The sequence below is a fragment of the Cajanus cajan genome, chromosome 11, assembly GCF_000230855.2.
Source record: "Cajanus cajan strain Asha chromosome 11, NIPB_CcT2T_4, whole genome shotgun sequence".
Lineage (NCBI taxonomy): Eukaryota > Viridiplantae > Streptophyta > Magnoliopsida > Fabales > Fabaceae > Cajanus > Cajanus cajan.
Window position 1 is genome coordinate 9,458,390 of NC_138527.1, and position 21,374 is coordinate 9,479,763.

The 21,374-nt window shown below is 31.7% G+C and overlaps 1 protein-coding gene across 1 annotated transcript; it reads left to right on the forward strand.

Moving 5' to 3' along the window:
• Positions 1-918: 918 nt before the first annotated feature.
• LOC145953348 (heparanase-like protein 2) lies at positions 919-8,117 on the forward strand. Its single transcript, XM_083067286.1, has 14 exons — positions 919-949; positions 1,057-1,266; positions 2,042-2,124; positions 2,736-2,788; positions 3,362-3,449; positions 4,799-4,802; positions 5,280-5,425; positions 5,535-5,571; positions 5,827-5,893; positions 6,129-6,283; positions 6,422-6,655; positions 6,794-6,983; positions 7,080-7,205; positions 7,772-8,117. Exons 1-14 carry the CDS (start codon positions 919-921, stop codon positions 8,115-8,117), a joined length of 1,770 nt encoding a protein of 589 aa, XP_082923412.1.
• Positions 8,118-21,374: the final 13,257 nt, after the last annotated feature.

Consider the following 21,374-nt stretch of genomic DNA (forward strand, 5'->3'; position numbering starts at 1 on the left):
ACAATTTGTAAACTCTCAAGTTTTACTTTCTAAATTTCATTTTTAATTATTTTAGTTATTTATGAAGGTTTTATGTGAACCTTTTTTACCATTGTTGAATATTTTATTCTTTAGTTAATTACAAGATTTATTTATATGTGTTGGGGTAGTAAGGGTGTCACAATAGGAACTCATGAACAATTCAAGAGCCACAAGATTAGTTCAATACACAAAATTAAAAATAAATAGCATCAATTAAAGCAATGAAGAATCATATAGAAGACAAAGGAACTCATACAAATTGAGTTTCCCCCTCGTACAATGCATTCAACAGAAAAGAGATTGGGGTCCAATCTCACTACCTCGCAATTATCCCATGTCCAAAGGGAGATTACGCACTCCCCTTTACCTCGATGAACGGTTGATGAAGGACATTGATCTCCGGGGTGTTCTCGTATGAGGTATGGATCTCCTTCCTATGAGCATATGCATAATATGAAAAATGAAAAGCGTAAATAAAATAACTCTCATAACCTACTTTTTACAAACTTAACTCACACTTAACTCTTCAGTAAAAATACTTGAACCATAGTTCTCATTTCCTTTCCATCAAATATTAACACTTATAAATAAATAATATATCAAATAAACATATTTCTCCCAACCCAAATAATTATAACAAAAAATAGGGCTGTTCAAAAAAACCAAAAAAACCACATTGAATTTAAAACCAAACCAAACTATTTAAAAAAAACCGGAACCAATTATAATAAATTGAACCGGTTTTAATTTTTAAAATGAAACTAAAAAATTGAACTTATTTTTTTAAAAAGCTTTGGTTCACTAAAACCGGAAAGCGGAACAACCCTCTCACTCACTCTATCTCGCATACGCACAACAAATAAACCACATTTCATTGCTCAGCCACGCTTTTGATAGATGGCCAGTGGAGGTAGTGGGTTTGATGCGGGTTTCGAACGGAATTAACTATTTCACCTAGTAATTGAATGTGTTATTGTCGGCACGTGTATGCTATTGTGTGGATGTGTGATTGTTGTAAGGTGTTTTGCGGTGCAGGGAGAGTGAACTTGATCGTGGAGCACATTGATTATGAAGGTTATTCGGTGTTGCCTATGGCTATTCGGCAAGACACAATCATGGCCATTCGGAGAAACGAGTCTGAAAAGGTTCTTAAGATCGCTAACGTGAATGGTGGAAAATATTCTGTTTGCACTTATCATGCTGATCCTCTCCAGGTGGATCCTCGAATCCTTTTGGTCAAGCACTGTATAATAATGTGAAGCTTAAAACAGCTTTAAGAAGAGGATTATTGTTACTATTATTATTTATTCGTATAACAAATTTTACGATCAAGAGAAAGAGAGAAAAATATAAAATATTGGTGTGTAAATTGATGTATTAATAACACATATCTTCTAAGAATGTTTGTTTGCTATTCATTTTTTGTCAATAAAATTGTTCTGTTTTGTTGATATTCATTGGCTGTGTTTTTCATGCAGGAAATCGACTTGAAGAATCACAAATGGGGCCATTATTTTATTTGTGGGTGAGTTTATTTCATATTTCTCTTGTCGTTTCCTCGTTTTATTCTGAGGTATAATGGCTAGCTCAGTTAGATGTATGTGCTTTGTGTTTGTTCTCCTTAATGAACCTTGCTTAACGCTGCCAAGATGATGCAGAGTATTGGTCATTCAAACTATTAGTCCTGGTCCTAGACTAGTGCGCGTTCTGGTTACTTTATAAAAAAGAGTGCTTGCAATTTTATTTTAATGATATATTTACAATCTGTACTGTAAAATTTGAAACGATATGCTATGTATGAATGAAGGAGCGTTGAATAATATAATAGATACAGTGGTTTTGTTTTTTGGATGAAAAAGAAAGAGTGTAGAATTGTTGTTTAATTCAGTATTAATTGATAATGCAATCTGTAGTTTACCTCCAAGTGAATGTTGATCATTATCTCTGGTTTTCTATTAGATATTACAATTTGTCTGTTGATGGCTTTAAATTAAAAGGAAAAAGGGCATCTTTTTTACAGGTTCTGGACTATCAAGCTCTGCAGCGTTTGTTTGTTCATCCACAATTGCTATTATGGCTGCTTTTGATGTGAACTTCCCAAAGGTATGCCTTTCGGGCTGGAATTCATGTGTGTGTAATAGTTTGTGGTTTATTTCTTCAAACCGGTTCAAAAACTGGTTTTATTATGAAACTGGTTTTAAACCGATTATAAACTTGTTTATTAAAGTAATTCAGTTTTAAACTGGTTTATTAAAGTGGTTTACATAATTTATAAACCAGTTTATTTTATTAAAATGGTGTAATGCAGTTTGGTGCGGTTTTTTTAAAAAACCCAACTATGCACACCCCTAACAAAAAATAATAATTAATAATTAACAAATATATAATATATAAAATAAATACATTTCTCCTCGTACCATTATAATTAAAATAAAATATACCAATATTCTTAGCAAAAACGAGTTTTTCTCTAAATACTTATTATTACAAAATATCATACACATTTCTCTAATAAATAGTATGCAAAACAATATTTTCAATTATTTATTATTTAATTAAAATGCTCATAATTATTAAAAGCCTATAAAATATCTCATTAAATCCTTTAATTAATCAAAATATACTATTAATAGTTTTAGAAAACTTGGGTGTTATAGTTTCAACCGAGAATGTAAAACATTTGAATTGTAGTGGAATGATTTAATTATGCCCAGGGTTCAAATGCAAATGAAGCCAAGAAGAGTGGGGTATACTTGAAGGAAGAAGGGTCAAGCTCATTTTGAGCTTTCGGTTACTTTGAGTAGTCCATTTTCTCTTTGGAAATATTTGTTTGTATATATTTTCTTTTATTTTTGGATCAAATTGTTTCTAAATTTAATTCCTTGTGATTTTCCCTCTAGGAGTGTATTTAGTATTTCAAAAGGGGTTCAACTATTGTTTCAGAGATGTGCCTATTGGGCGTGTTTGGGCCATGAGAGAGTGGATAATTTTCTTCAAGTAGTGGACCTCCACTCCCTCGTAGGATTGTCTCTCTTATAAGTTCACACAAGCCAACCAAGTCACATGTTCCACACACTAGTCACGCTTTTTGCATGTTTGCTTCTACACCTCATTTTCTACTAATACACCATTCAAAAAGTGCAAATGGTCAATCTAAATATAACATAACAACACAACGAATAAAAATACTAAATATTTAAAAGGGAAATTTCTCCTTAACTTCTTTCATCATTGAAATTCTCCTTATGGTAAGAACATCATTCTTGCTTATCTTTCCCTTGAGAGTGGCACGCCTCACCCTCCCAATCTTCTTGATGTTTGATTTTTGGTTTCATGGAAGAAACTTGAAGGAGGTTGGAGTTGCTATGGAGAAATCCCCTACGATTCACCCTGTGAATTCAACCGTTAAGTGCCTAGACTCGGTGATTGTATTTTTCTAATAGGAACTAGACATTAATTTTTTTGTTATTTGTTTAATCTTATTTATTTAATTCATTTATCCGACTTCATGCATTTTTATGTTGAGGAAAATTCTTTTATTTATTCTCAAATCTCTCTATCTAGGAGAAGACTTCAAAGGAAACTCTAAAGCTGAAATATAATCCTAAAGAATGTCAAGAGTGCAAAAGCAAAAATTCTTCAGCATTCAAAAAGTGTAAAAGATCAATCTAAATATAACACAACAAGACAATGAATAAGAAATTGTAAAGGCCGGATCTTTATAGTCACCTATATACTAACACATGTTTATATATATCATGAGGATAACAACATAAAAATAGAGATGGTTTACCACACATGGGATAATAAGAAAGAAGAAATGGAATGTGACAAAAATAGTTGTACAATTTAAAAACTCAGCAAATATGTACAAAATTTAAAAATATAGAGAGACAACCCATAAATAAAAAATGAAATGGAAAGATGATACACTTTGGGGGAATAATAAATGTTTTTTTTATATAATTATTATAGATCAAAACTTGTAATCAATTCTAATTTAAAAATCATATGCACACTAATTTTAATTTGAAAATAAAATAATATATAAATGACAATTTTCTAAACTTCTTTTCTAAACATTCAAATTTCATCATTAAAATATATCCTAATATGAAAAATGTTTATATTGTAGTTCTAATGTGAAAATTTTTAAACATATCTAAAATTATTTATAATTGGTTTCAATGATTTTATTCCCATCTCACAAGTATTTTGTGTTTGCTCTTAATTATTTCATTTTGCAATATCTAAAGCATTTGTTAGTATTTGTTTTATTTAATGTATGAAACAAATTGATGGAAAAAGAAAATTACAATGCCAAATAATTAGAATTGATGATAAATTAAATATGACTTTTAGGTTGATTATTATACATGTCAATCAACATACCACTTATGATTCTAATGCGGGTTGGGTCACGGTGTAAAAACTAATATTTACATCATCAACATAGAAATTAATTTCTTTGAGAGAAACGTGTTGTAAGAGAGAACAACGAATTTAATTAAAATTTAATAAGGCAATAATTAAAAGTTTTTATGCTTGTGTGTTCAATCACATATTACTATATGTGTATGTATGATGAGTTTTTTTAATGTTATTGTAACAACTATCCTAAAATTCATATTTCATATATGATTTGATTTTAGGCAGCAAGTTTAATTTGTCAACATAATAATTAAGCAGTGTCAAAAAATAGTAATAATTAAGCAAGCTAGTAACAAAAATTAATACCCTTAAATTAGTTGACTCTTTAAGTGACTATTTTTTTAAGGAAGGTAACTCATCGGGCTTATCCTAAAGTATTCCAGAACATATATATGAGAAAAACTGTTATTGAAAAAATCAACTATTAGCCAACAATTTTTGCCAATAAAGTCTCACGTGACATATGTCAAACTGAAATTTGACTTTTGATAATGAAAAAGGTTTCGTGTAAAAGACAAAATTGATATGGGAATACTGTGGCAAACAAAAATACAGGTAGATTAAAGAACAAAATGATTGAATTTCTAAAAAACTAATGACTAGATACATGATCCTTAAAAGTATTGAAGACAAGCAAAAACAGCTAATAACTTGCGTAAAAGAAGTAATTAGGTCGACTAATATTGGCAAGTAGCAAGAATATAAAATTTGCATAAATCTTGAAGACTTGGTGTGGTTTTCCATAGTTTCTTTTCAATCACTTTTCATAATGTATGTGAAAATAACTCTATGTTATGCTACTCTTTTATTATTTTCCTTATCTTCAGCAGAATATGTGAAACTCATAGTGAATGGGGTCACATCCATTGCTACGACAGATAATAATTTTGTTTGTGCAACTTTGGACTGGTGGCCTGCTAATAAGTGCAACTACAACGATTGTCCCTGGGGACAAACGGGCATTCTGAATTTGGTATTTACCATTAGGCACCAATGCACCATGTATATTTTCATCGTACATAATTTCAATAGAAAAAGAATATAACTAGTTTCCCATGTGTTTGTTGTTGCAACTTTTGCAGGACTTGAGTAACAAAGTTCTATCAAATGCAATCAAGGGTAGGTTCTATTTTTCTCAGGTCTAATCGTATGATCATTTTAAAAAGAAAAAAAACTTACAAGAAAAAGTATTGTTGGCCCTTCTAGGTTGTTTGCTTTTGTATCAATCATTTTTGGTCATCCTCGTTCTTTAGTTCAGTGGAGGCAAGATGTGACATTTTAATTGTCAAATGTCTATAGTATATATTATATGATCATGTGTAGACAATATTAGTCTATGAATTTCACATTACCTATCATTCCAAAATTTTGCAGCATTTAATCCCCTGAGGATCAGATTAGGAGGTTCAGTGGAAGATCAGATTGTTTACCAATTTGGGAAGTAAAAGAAATGCCCTCATTTCAAGAAGAGAGAAGGTGGTCTTTTTGGTTTCAGCACAGCATGCCTTCCCAAAATGAGATGGGATGAAGTACATGAGTTTTTTAACAAAACTGGGTACTTGTTTAGTTTTTACCATTATTTTTTCAGCACGAGGTACTATGATATATGTTAGTAGCGTGCTACATTCAATTCTGACATGCATTTTTTTTGTTTTCTTTATTTGCGTATTTTGCAGAGTGAAATTAATTTTTGGGTTGAATGCTCTCACTGGAAAGAAAAATTCCATACAAGACAAGTTGAACTGGGTTGGAAACTGGAATCCAAAAAATGCCATAAGTCTCATGAAGTACACAATATCAAAAGGATACAAAATAGATTCATATGAATTGGGTAGCTAAATTAAATCTTCAATTAATTTTGATTCAACCTTCGATATTTGAATTACATGCATATATATCTCTACGTATGTTATTTTTTTTATTTTCTCCGATTGATCCCATGTGCATTATGATTTATGATGCTTAATAGGAAATGAGCTATGTGCTGATGGGATAGGAGCCAGAGTAGACAGTGTTCAATATGCTAAAGACATCACTATGCTCAGACGTATAGTTAATCTACTATACCCAAATGCTTCTAGAAGGCCTAAAGTGTTAGGCCCCGGTGGTTTCTATGGTAAGGAATGGTTTCAAAGCTTCTTACTAAATGTTGGGCCTGGCGTGGTTGATGGAGTGACCCACCACATTTACAACCTTGGTGCCGGTATGTATGTGTGTGTGAGTGTATGTAGATATATTTATATTGTTTTTTATTTTTTGTCAATAGCAATAGCATGCACTTTACTACTTAGCTCTTAGTGATTGTTTTGCTTCTAACAATATTTATTCCAAATAAATTAAGGTGTTGACAATGATGTTATCAACAAGATTCAAGACCCATATTTCTTGAGTCAAGTTGCTGAAACTTTCAAAAATGTTGCTCAAGCAGTCAAGGAATTCACACCGTGGGCAGCACCATGGGTTGGGGAAGCTGGTGGAGCCTATAACAGTGATAGCAAAGATGTGTCTCACACTTTTGTTAATGGGTTTTGGTTGGTCTAATATGCCAATGAATTGAGTTCTTTTTTGTTTCTTTTTCAAAATTCCGCAACTATATATGTTAAGATCTCTTAACTTAATATAAATAGGTACTTGGACCAGTTAGGCATGACATCAACCTTAAACCACAAGGTTTATTGTAGACAAACTCTAGTTGGAGGAAACTATGGTTTGCTAAACACAACAAGCTTCATTCCTAACCCGGATTATTATGGGTAAGTCGTGTTTCATTTGTGTGGGAGAGGCACTCGCTACTAATGAATGTCTAATTCATTTAAAACTTACCCTAGCATGCACAACCAACATTCTTTATCTGTTATATTTCTAAGTTAATATTCTACAAAAATTTATCAAACAACCTAAGTGATCAAGACTTAATTATGGATTCACATGTCATTCTAATCAAAACGTATTTTGATCAATTAGAGCGATTTTATGGCATCGACTTATGGGAAGCAAAGTGCTTTCGGTTTCCCACGAAGGATCACCATTTTTGCGTGCATACGCTCATTGCTCAAAGAAAGGGGTAAGCTCATTTATCTCAAAATGTCTTTTTTTTTCTTTTTTTTCTCCCCTTATTTTGTCTTCACAAAAAAAAACTATTCATATAGAGGTTAACAACACCATTCTATAGAAAAATAATTAGCATATCATAAAGTGTTACAATTATTTGGGAAAAAGTAATTATATAGATTAAATCAAACAAGTTTCTATAACGTCTAAAGACAATGTGTGCCATTTGTTCTTAATCTTATTTCTCTTTCTAATTAATCACTACTAGTTGCTTTCCTTACTCTCAGCCTGGAATCACTGTGCTACTCATAAACATGTCCAATTCCACTACTTTCAATGTATCCCTCGTTGATGACATGAATTTGGATCCCGTCTTGGAGACGATACCAGGAAAAGTACCAACGACTACTAGGGAAGAATACCATCTGACACCCAAAGATGGAAACATTCGAAGTGATGTGGTATTATTGAATGGAACTCCACTACAATTGACAAATTCACTAGACATACCAGAAATGAAACCACGGTTGGTTGATGCTTCTTCTCCAATCAAAGCAGACCCTGACTCAATTGTATTTGTCTATACCAAGAGCTTCAATGCTCCAACATGTTGATAGCAAGTACAAACTGTTAATTAGAAACTTACAATACAAGAATTTATACATATCTATAGTTTCATTGTTCCAACACATACACATGATATCAATCTGCAATATGACAATAAAATATTAAAATGTTAGTGTGGGAAACTATTTCTAATTCTAATTACTAGAACATTAATAAAATTTTAATGAAAAATTCGTAGTTGATTTATTAGAATGATTACACATTTATATTTGTATATACCAAGAACTTCAATGCACCAGCATGTGGATAATAAGCACAAAATGTTAATTAGCAACATACAAGACTACAATTTGTACATATTTAGAACTTTACTGTTTCATCACGTCCACATAATATTAATCAACAATGTTGGTAACTAATTTGTATTCTAAATTTTATTGACCAATCCGTAGTTGATTTATTAGAATGATTATGCAATTTATATAACTGTTGTATTATATTATTTGAGAGGTTTTATTAAAGATTTAGAATATTATAGAGAAAAATAAATTAGTTTTTTTTTAAAATTCAATTAAAAAATAATGTTGAAATGCCTGCTAAAAGTAAAATCCCATTTTTCACAAAATAAATAAAATATTTCTTGATAAAATAATTATAGTTTCTAACGTAATTAATTAAATTAATTGGGTTAGTAACATAATTAAAATATTTATTAAATAAAATAAAAAAGGCTATAGAGGATAAAAAGACTATTGGGTTGGACTATGTGACCAATTAACCTAAAAGCTTATTAAAAACAAAAAAATAAGGGTTAGGTATTTTCTTACGTGTCATTCTAAACCGTAAAAGCACATGAAATTGGGGATAAGAAAAGGCCAGGACAAGCAAGGCAGGCAAACACCAAGTTTATTAAATTAAAGCCCAAGTTTGGTCTATTATTTGTCATAGACTTTTTTTATAAGCCTAGCCTGACTTTTTTAAAAGCATGGTATGACCTATTAGCCTATTTAATATCCTATCTTACGTTATCTACGTTAAATAAGCCAGTAAACGCAAATTTAAATAAGTCAACAAATCTATTTTTCAATACTCGTGCATGTGTTTTTTGAATTTGCATGATAAAAAATAATTAGTTTAAATTGTTATTATTAAAATTTAGAGTTTAAAATAAAATTAATAAATTCACATAAGAGGGAATACTCAAGCATTATTATGTTCATTAACATGCACTCAGGTAGAGTGAGATGAAAGAAGAGAGTCTTATTTTTTTGAAAAAAAATCTAAATAGCCAGCAATGACGATGAAGGAAAAAAGTAGACAAAGATTTAGCTGCTAAAATTTTCTATTTTCTATTTCTTGATTTCATTTTTGTGACACCTTCTATCTCGCGAATAAATAAAACTGAATACAAGACTCTTTCATAAATAAAATCTAACGTGTTCAACATAGAAGGTATCACATTTTTAACCAAACAAAACCAACTGAAATCTCAATTAAATCCACTACAACAAAACAAACAATTATCTTAAAACTTGACAAAAGAAGATAATCTCTCTCTACGTCCCGATATCACATCGTATCAGAGCAGAAACCCAACTACAAGGACCAGGTCACACCAACAACATCCTTAACCTCATGATGTAAATCACTTACAAGAACATATAATAGAGATAACACAAAACAAGGAGAGTGAGAAACATCTCACCTGGCTCACGAGGTAGAATATAATTGGATAACCAAACACAATAAAAAAGTAAAAATATATATCATAACAGATTACAGAAAAAGATATTGATACAACAAAATACAATTCAACTAATAATAAATAAATCATATAACCAATATAATTCATCACATAAATTCACTTGTATACATGTACATATGATTCAATTGACATGGACCTCATAATGCATATGCATTTAGCACCAATAAAATCAATTGTCAATTATTGCCCGAATGCTCACGATTGTCATTTTTTGCTTGAAGGTGTGACACCCTCTATCCCAACATACATATACAGTAATTATAAAAAAAATATATAATTTTACATCAATAAAAATCAAATTTCCAACTACGTAAGGGTAAAGAGTTCACATTCATAAACTTAATCCAAATAACATGACGGTAAAATTACAAAGAAATAAAACTGAATTTTCCAAAATAATTTAATAAGAACATCTTAAATTAATCCTATCTATGTCCCGATGTCACATGTCCTATCAGAGCAAAACCCAACATAGAAGCCTAAATTTCATCACCAACATCCTCAGCCTCACACTGATGATCACCTGTATAATAGTCACAGCAAAACAACACGAGAAAAGGGAGTGAGAAACATCTCACTCTGGCTCATAGTGTAGAAATGTACGCCGAATAGCCAAACACAAACAAAACAGGTATAACATAGATAAATTAATAATAACATCACACTCATCCAAGACATAAACCATCACTTTATCACATAACATTAAAAATGCATAAGTATGGACACGGACTACATATTATCATGCATGTGGCGCCAGTAAAACATCACATGGCATATTGCCGCTAGCAATACACGAAGAGTAGTCTAGGAGTACATGCCGGGTCACACCCTCTGCGCACTCTCACTAGAAGGATATACTACCAGAGTCTCGTCGGGATAGCTAAGCCGCGCAAGATACATCCCATGCACACAATGGGCGAGACTGGGACTTCCAAACCGAGCTATCCCCAAGGACTAATCCCCAAAGCTTTTACACTAGGGGGCCTTCTCTGGCGGTGTATTCCATATCGTACCCTTAAAACACTTATGAAAATAATGCATGTCAATCACGACTCTATGCATTCTCATATCACATTATCATTTCCCATGGTCATATCACATCATCGCATTTCGTCATCATATTTCATTATCACATTTCATATCCCATGTCTCAATCACATTTCACTTTACATCATCATATTCACAAAGCCTCCACAGAGCACTTTGATTTATATCAAAACTCGTTTATTTATAAAATTAAATACATATTTTTACATCTCATCAAACAAGGAATATAACAGAAAAATCAGAAATCAAAACAGAAAATATTTCATATTTTGCCTATTTCTCATAGGGTTTCCCGCAGGAACCCATAAAGCACTCTAGATCATATTAAAACATATTTATTTTCAAAATTAACCACATACTCATGCATCACATCCAACAAAGAACACAACAAAGTAATCAGAAGGCAAAATAGAAAACATTCATATTTTGCCCGTTTTCTCATAGGGTTTCCCATAGGAACCCATAGAGATCTCAAGTCATACAATTAATTGCATATAAGAAAAATAATAAGCAAAACAGATACAATTGGGAGAAACCCCTCATACATGAGCATACATAAAAATATAGCAAACACAGGATTGGGGACCAATCCCACTACCCAGCATACAATCCCACACCCAGAGCGAGGTTTCTCACTCCCCCCTTACCTGGATGAGCAGAAGACAAAGGTGTGATCTAAGCTCGTTCCTGAGTACTCTTCCTTAGAGCTCTTTGTTTCTCGTTTTTTTTTCCTAACCCTTCAGAACGCAAATGAGGTAGATAGGGTTAACGCTACCTGACTCCTTAAAATTAATCCATTGGGCTGGGTCAACCCAACCCATTTTCCTTCTCTTCTAACCCACTTCTCTTTTTCCTCAAAATAATTAAATAAAATAAATACATGTATATTATAAAATATTTTTCCTCTATAATAATATTATATTTCTGACCCAAAATATAATGGCTAAAACACTAATTTGGTCCCTTATATTAATTGTTTGTTTCAATTTAGTCCCATTTTAATTTTTGGTTTCAATTTGGTCTCAAACTAATTAATTGGTTTCAATTTAGTCCCAAATTAATTAATTGGTTTCAATGTGGGACTTCCGTCTAAATTATTTAAACGGAGTTAACTTTTAACCACGTGCATGCCACGTAGATGCATACGTGGATGCCACATGGATGCCAAATTTTTTTAAAACACCTGGACCCATAACGGCCCGTTCTGAAACCGGAACGGGTCGTTCTGGTTGCACTTTTGGTGTTTAGTTTTGCATCCGGAACGGCCCGTTCCAGGTGCAAAATTAACACACAAAAAGTGCATCAGAACGGGGCGTTCTGGTTTCAGAATGGCCCGTTCTGGTTTCAGAACGGTCCGTTCCAAAACTGAGAATAGTGCCTTCATTGTATTTTTTGGTAATTATGCAATTTTGATCCCTAAGGTTTTAATTGAGTAATTTCAGTCTTTAAAAGATTATAATTGTGTAATTTTAGTCTCACCATTTTTAATTGAATAATTTTAATCTCTCAAATATCATGATTGTGCAATTTTATTCTTTCTTATTAAAAATATAATAATTTTAAAATTTTAATATATATATATAATGTTTTAAAACTATATAATTGTTTGCTTATTTAAATTAACATATATTATAATTTTTTGTAATGTATCAAATGATATATATTTATTATTACTAAATAAATAAAATTTATATATTATTAATATTTTAATATTATTAATAAATTAATATCAATAATAATTTTCCTATATTTATAAATAAACTAATAATTTGATAAATATATATTAATATATATTAATATATTTTTACAAAAATATAAATATATAAGATCAGATATATATTTCTAATTAATATACTTATATTTTTGTAAAAGTATATTAGTTTATCTATAAATATATTAATAATATTATTGATATAATATCAAAAATTATAACATATGTTAATTTGAATAGATAAATAATTGTTTAATTTTAAAACATTATATATATATGTTGGATATCAGCACATATCAATCAGAATCTGTTGGAAATCAGCATATATCAATCAGAATATTCAATTCTGATTTGTAAAGATTTAATGTTAATAAGATCAATTTTATTTCCCCTCCTTTAATTATTTAGATACAGCATTTATAGGGAGAATTATTTCCCAGATTTTTAGGGATAGATTAGTGTGTAGATTTATTCCCTTGTATTCTATTTATACCACTTTTGTATTTTTCCCAAATCAGAGAAATATACATTATATTTTTCCGCAATATATATATATATATATATATATTAAAATTATTAATTTTTAATGGGAGAAACTAAAATCGTAATGTTATGATATTCTTTATTAATTTTATTAAAAAATGTAATAATTTTGAAAAGTATTTTTTTATGGTAAAAATTTTAAAATTACTTATTTTATTAAAATATTTATTTTATTAGATATAACAACATAATTAAAATATAATTAATAATATATATTTTGTAAAATTATTAATATATTATATATTTTTTTAAAAAGTTAAAACCGGAACGGCCCGTTCTGAAACCGGAACGGGCCGTTCTGGTTTCACTTTTTGTGTGTTAATTTTGCATTTGGAACGGGCCGTTCTGAATGCAAAATTCATACACCAAAAAAGAAACCAGAACGGCCCGTTCCGGTTTCAGAACGGGCCGTTCTGGGTCCAGGTATTTTAAAAAAAATTGTCATCCACGTGGCATCCACATGGCATCCACGTGGACAAAAGTTAACTCCGTTTAAATAATTTGGACGGAAGTCCCAAATTGAAACCAATTAATTTTTAAGGGACCAAATTGAAACCAATTAATTATTTTGGGACCAAATTGAAACCAAAAATAAAAGTGGGACTAAATTGAAACAAACAATTATTATAAGGGACCAAATTAGTGTTTTAGCCAAATATAATAATATAATTTCAATAACAAAATATCATATAAAATCAACCTTCTCTTAAAACATATAAATATTTATTTAAATATGCTAATAAAAAATACTTATTTAAAACGTACAAAATAATTGTCCAAAACAATAATTATTTAAAACGTACAAAATAATATTCTTCTATAATTATTAAAATAATTATGACCAAATATCATATAATAATAATTATTATTATTATAATAATAATAACAACTTTATTGAAAACTGGGGTGTTACAGAAGGCCACCACCCGAAGGCTAAGTCTCAATTAAGCGTACGATGCATGTCGAACAGGACTCACAACATTATCATATTATAATAATATGCATCATAAATGCATGTCAATTTACTTTCACAATAGCCTCATCTATATACAAAGGAAAAACCTCATTCACTTTATCAAGATATCGATATAAATACTCAAACAATTTATCATTTAATGATTTGTTGTACACATTTCATTTACAACATTCAATTGTCATTACTTCACATTTCATATTCAATCATCTCAAACAATTAGTACAAGAATCATTCCTTGGACAAGATAACCAACACATAATACATTGTATCACACAAAAGTCATAAGTTCACATTTCAAACACACATTTACATACATTAGCTCGATACACCTCAAGTCATTAACAATCAAATCACATCATAAATATTCACAATTATTCTCTTTCATGATTTCTCTTTCCTAAATATTGTTATAGGTACCTCAAATTATTCATAAGATCAAACACCTAAACAGTAAAGTTATTCATTATCGTCTTTCACACACTATATTTTCATAACTTAATCTTCTATGACATTGTGTTGTCTAAACACCTTATCTACAGACATACATATGGTATCAATTTGATATTAATGTTCCTTGAAATATAAGGCAATTTTGTACAACTTCTATGCTTATATTAAGAGCTAGTTCTACCATCAACTATTTTTAAAAATTACAAAATCTCAACATTTCAACCTAAATCTGACAGCCTGACCTCCTCTCACTAACTTGACCATAACTCGAGTTCTAGACCTCCTTTTTAAGTTATTCCAATGGTATTTGAAAGCTTATATCCAAGTATACAACTTTCATGTAGATTAGAAATCCTAATTATTTCATTCATGTCTACTCTAAAGGCTTATAATATACACATGTTACATTTCGCCTACAGAATATGAGGTTCATCTTTTAACTCACATAACTCGATCATTCCTTAACATTTTTAGATGATTCTTGAGTCTAAACTATAGCCCAAATATCTAATTTCTAACCCAACACCAAAAACTCAATTTTATTAATCACACACAAAGAAATCCCATCAATATCAAAGTATAATCATACAAGAATTCAGAACAAGGCACAACTAATACCCAAACTCTCTTCTCATTTCCAATGGGTAAAAACATAAATTAAAGCCTAATATTAGTTTATTATACCCTCAATTACTCAAATCCAACCTTAATTTCATATATTCGAGCATATAACATCAATCTTCACTTTTCTCTATAAGCAATGGTTACTTATAGGAACTACATGCATTCACAAGTTCTCAAACAATTTAAATTACATGAAATAAATTATATGTATTGTTCAAACATGACATATAATGCACATAATTACATAGTTATTAAACTTTTCATTCAATCACCAAAAATGCATTCTCTTAGGGTTCCCATAGGTGTAACAACCCAATTTCCACTAGGTCAAGAGCCCAATTAAGGTGGTTTAGTAGCACGGAACAGGCCATTCCAAATTACTAAATAGACCTACTTTTGGGAGCCGGAACGGGCCGTTCCGGATTTGGAACGGCCCGTTCAAAACCATAAAATTTGTCTATGATTCTTAGTTGGGAACGGGCCGTTCCGGACTTCAGAAATGGCCTTTGAACCTTATTTGAGAACGGGCCGTTTCAAAATATGACCGTTGAGAGTTTTAATGCAAACCCCAGAAGGGGCCGTTCTGGATGTGAATTTTACACATGACGTGAGATTTCAGAACGGGCCGTTCCGGATTTGAAACGAGCCGTTTCGCGAATCCTGATGCCTATAAATTGAGTGCTCTCGCACTCCTAAAATCATATTTTTCAGTTTTGACTTCTTTTAGTTCTGACTTCTTTCTTCTACATTCTCTTCTTTCCTTTCTACACTCTCTGAAGATTGAGGGGCACTTAGACGAGGAGATCAAGAGATCTCTGTTTTGGTTTCAACTGCTGTTTATCCAGGTACGGGGGAAAAGGGGATTATTTATATGTAGAGTTACATGAGGGAATTGGGTAGAGGAAGAGTCCCTTATGATTATGAGTAATTTTATAATTATTTCTGTTTGGAGAATTATTGGTCTTATGTGATTCTGTATGTATTTAGGATTACGAATATATGATTTATTTGTAAAAATGATGCTCTGGGAGAGAGAACGAAATTATAGAAAAGTGCCTGTAAGTTAGGTTTTGGAAAAATTAGATTATTTCTGTTTAAGGAATTAATGATACCATTAGATTCTGTATGTGTTGAGGATTAGAAATATATATTTAATTTGTAAGAATAACGATTTGGGAGAGAGAACGAAATTGTAGAAAAGTGCATGTGAGCTAGGTTTTAGAATAATTGTGGGTTTTACCGTTTATGTTAAATTATATTAAATTGATAATTCTATTGATTATTTTATTAATTTATGAATGTTATTATTATGTTAATTGATAAGAATTGATGATCTAGATGTGAATTGCATTAGGGGTGTGTAAACCCTTATTTTTGTTGGATTTATCTGTTGTGTATGTGATATGGAATTGTGTATGTAATATGGAATTGAGATATGAGATGAGATGTTGTGTGGATATGATTATGATTGTGATTGTGGTACCTCACACTAATGACCAGGGATGAGACGAACCTTGAGTAGTGATGCTTCAAGGACGAGCGTGCCCCTGGCATAGTGTGGGATGAGTGAGGCAATTAACACGCATCACTTATGTCAAATATGGCAGCCCTGTCATAGGGTTAATTGCAAGACTTGTGTGGATTGGAATGTGACTGTGGTTCCTCACACTAATGAACAGGGATGAGACGAACCTTGTGTGACACCCTTCTACCCCATAATAGATAAGTAACAACAATGCGGGCATACCGTTCTCACACCCTCCCAGGGCCGGTATGTTGCACGGTTAAACACCCAGCGGCCCGTGCAAAGGCAATCCACCCACCGTTAAACCCTCTGTGGCCAGTGAGCTGCGCAGTTAAACACCCAACGACCCACGCATGGAATGCCTCCCGTCATGGTCCCCCCTGTCTCAACCCCTCTCTGGGCCCAGGGTCCAATGCAATATAGCCACGTCTGGCTTCTCAAGCACCACACGCAACTCATAAGTCTCATGCAACTCATGCATCCCACGTAACTCATAATTAATGCATCTCCATTATATAACATCATCACATGTCAATAACAATCCATGCAATATCATCCTCACATGCTAGGTACCTATCATTAAGTTATCAACATCATAGACCACAAATTTCACATAATTCTTCACACACATCACAATATCTATGATATTCAGTTAATAATTTAACCATAACTCGAGATATACATATCCTTTCTAAGTGATCCCAACTCCATTAGAATATTAACATCAATATCTACAACTTTCCTGAAGAACAAAAATCCTAATAAAGTCGTTTAGGTTACCATTCAGAGCTCACAAAAATTGATGTTGTGGTTCGCACACAGATTGGAAGGCTCAAATTGCAACTCACATAACTTGATCAAATATTAATATTTTTACACGATTCTTGTGTCTAAATAGTAGCCCCAGATGTCTAGTTTCTAACAGAACAAACGGCACTCAATTTGGATAAATACAAAGAAAGATATCGCAAAATTACAAACGTATGTCGGGGTCCCGACGCCCGACGCCCAAAACTGGCGCTGAGCGCCCAAATCTCTGCCCAGACTCCCCTCTGTGAAATTAAACCTGCGTTTTACGAGTTTCAACAAGGTTTTTACAATTTTCACTACTTCTACACCCCGTTGGTTCAGTTTAACTCCATTTATATTCTTCATACGTTCCAAATCAATCCATACACATCTCAAGCCTCAAAAATTGGTTTCCATTGGTTTTACAAAAAAAAATCTAAACTCTTCTTAACACATAAAATTCAAGTCATCAAATTTAAGGATAAAGAATTAACAAGAAAGCCCCAATGGAATTCAAAGACAATTCAAGAAATAAGTTCTTCCGAATGAATTAAGAATTTAGAACATCGAATCGTTCAGAATTTTAAATAGAGTTCCTTGAGGGACTTAGGGATTGCCCTCACTACCCGAACACCCCTATATTCACATATGAAGAAACCCATCTCCCCCGTACCTGGATGAGCAGAAGATGAATGGTCTTGGTGTGATCTAAGATCGTTCCTGAGTACTCTTCCTTAGAGCTCTTTGTTTCTCCTCTTTTTTTCCCTAACCCTTCAGAACGCAAATGAGGCAGATAGGGTTAACACCTGACTCCTTTCTTAAAATTAATCCATTGGACTGGGTCAACCCAACCCATTTTCCTTCTCTTCTAACCCACTTCTAATTTTCCTCAAAATAATTAAATAAAATAAATACATGTATATTATAAAATATTTTTTCTCTATAATAATAATATATTTCTGACCCTAAATATAATAATATAATTTCAATAACAAAATATCATATAAAATCAACATTCTCTTAAAACATATAAATATTTATTTAAAAATGCTAATAAAAATACTTATTTAATACGTACAAAATAATTGTCCAAAATAATAATTATTTAAAATGTACAAAATAATATTCCTCTATAATTATTAAAATAATTATGACCAAATACCATCTAATAATAATAATAATAACCTTTTTGAAAATTGGGGTGTTACAATACTTCCCGCCTTTAAGAAATTTCGTCCCCGAAATTTTTGTAATGGTAGACTTCTCTCTTCTTACTTTCTAATCCTTATGCAACTTCACTACCTTATTGATGTACAACTCTATCAATTTCACCAAAGGATATCTAAAGGTAAAACAAGTAAACTTGGCGAGTCAATTCACTAAAACACAAATAGAATCGATCTCTTAAGTATCTCAGACAAACCTACAATTAAGGTCTATTCACTCACCATTACAGTTCCAAAATGGGACGTCTAAGTGCTACAAAATTCCAAAAGACTTCTTGCATACTAAACACGAGCATACAATTTCTCTACTCCTCTCTTCACCTTAGGCCACCATGCTTCCGCTGCACCACTCTGATACATCCTCCTAAGGTCCCGATACATCTCAGTAGCTCCTAAATGAATGTCCTTCCTCTAAAATCATCTTTCTTAATTGAAGGTTACTAAGCAGCCAAATTTGTTCTTGCACCTCAAAATAACATCGATTCTACTCAAAAAAATTATCTACACTCCTACCAATCTTTTCCACTTGGTTCTCTAAGAAAGGCTCTAACTCCTAGGCTTCTCTAATCTCATCCATTAATTCACTAGTCACTTTCAACATAATCAATTCAATGCTCCTAAGGATAATCTCACACACAAAGCATAAGTCTCTAAATTCTTCAATCAAATCCAACCCTTAAATCATCATAAACGATATACCAGAGGTTATCATAATCAAGGCATCTGCTACAACATTGGTTTTACTTCTATGATCATCTCTAAAGATTAAGCACCTAAGCGTAAGTTCACTAGGTATACATATCAGATCTCTAATTTCACCACTCCATCTACACCCAAGTCAAACTCTTATCCATCACCTTATCCTATAGCCTCATATCTTGTCACCAAAATTGTGCTTCTCCAATTTCCTTCAACAATCCATTCGTTACTCAAGTCATACTTAGTCTCACACTACTAAGAGTAACCTTATAAGCCAAACTTAAATCTCTAATTTGAGCCAAAAGGATTCATCTCTCTAATCATAAGAGAAGATAAATATAAAGGTTTCCTACACAAAACATCGGTCACCACAATAGCTTTACTCAATTAACAACTAAGTTTGAAATATTAGTCCTCTAGAAATTAAACTATCTCTTTAGTCACATAATTAACTACTCAGTCAACAGATAATTAAGGCTCTAACGATCAAAAAATACTTCAAGCTTAGAATCATATACATAATGTCTCCAAATCTTAGTATAAATATTAAAGCTACTAACTCAAGGTCATAGATAAGAAAATTCCTCTCATGAATTTTCAATTGCCTAAAATCATAACCTACTACCTTTCCTTCTTGTCACAATACTCCTCCCAAACATATCTTTAGAAGCATAACTATATATCACAAAAGGCTTACTAAAATCGGCCAATGCTCACACTAGCGCACTAGTCGATCTTTCCTTAAGAATTTGGAAACTACTATCACACTTACTATCTCACACAAAAATAACACTCTTCTTACTCAATATGTTCAAAGGTAATGTTATCTTAGAAAGTTACTCAATAAATATCCAACAACAATGAGCTAATCCAAGAAACTCATAACCTCGCTAATAGACTCATGTATCTCTCACTTAAGCACAACTTCTATCTTAGATAGATCTACGTTATACCTCTGCAAGAAAATTACATGGCCTAGAACACTCATCTCATACAGTCAAAAATCATACTTAGATAATCTATCCTAAATTTATCTTGGATATATCTTCACACTTAACTCTTAATATGGTGATATCACATCCTAAGATCAATCTCATTAATACACAAACATCCACTAATTGATCCATAAAGTCATCTATCCTCATATATACATACATGCATATCAAATCATATTAGAATACCTACTTTAAAATCTTCATATATACTATCCCTAAGCATATACGAATCAATCATCGTTTACACCATAAAGCATGAATCAACTTTACCACATAACATCATACAATCTTAAACAACCTCTCAATCCACCTAACATCTTAGAATCATGACAAAAATCAATTTTTATCCTTGCATTGTCTAACGATTCAAAAATATCATGACACCATACATATCCCTTCAACAATGATCAAAGAAAATGATACCTAGAGAGTTATACTCATCCAAATGATCTCAAACCTATCTCAAAAGAAATCTAAGAGAATAAGTTAAAACTCTTATGAAGACATAAAATTCTAAAAGATCCTCTATTTAGCTAAAAATTTCAAAAACCGCAGCAGATATATTTGGCGCTTACAGCTAGACCTTTGATCACCAAAGTATCTATAACTGGAGTTCTAGACCTCCGTTTTACCTGATTCCAATTCCATTGGAAAGATAACGTCTAAGGCTACAACTTTTATGAAGATCATAAAATCTAAATCTGTCAATATGGTAGTCATAATGGCACAACAAAACTGCAGCGAAAATATCCTCTACACCAAACAGCAATAGTATATCAATATATCTAAGGCCACAAAAATACATCAACCCTTCCAAACTCACACCTCAACTTCATATTCAAGCTTCCCACTACAATCCTAAACCAAACAACTCACATATTTAGCACAACAGACTTAGAAAATAAAACTCACATGCTACCTAAACCATAAACGGTAAACATGCCAACACCAACA

Coding starts and splice junctions, on each gene's coding strand:
- LOC145953348 (XM_083067286.1), top strand. CDS start 919: ATGGCCAGTGGAGGTAGTGGGTTTGATGCGG. Junction 1,267..2,041: donor AATCCTTTTGGTCAAGCACT/GTATAATAATGT, acceptor TCTTTTTTACAG/GTTCTGGACTATCAAGCTCT. Junction 5,426..5,534: donor AAACGGGCATTCTGAATTTG/GTATTTACCATT, acceptor CAACTTTTGCAG/GACTTGAGTAACAAAGTTCT.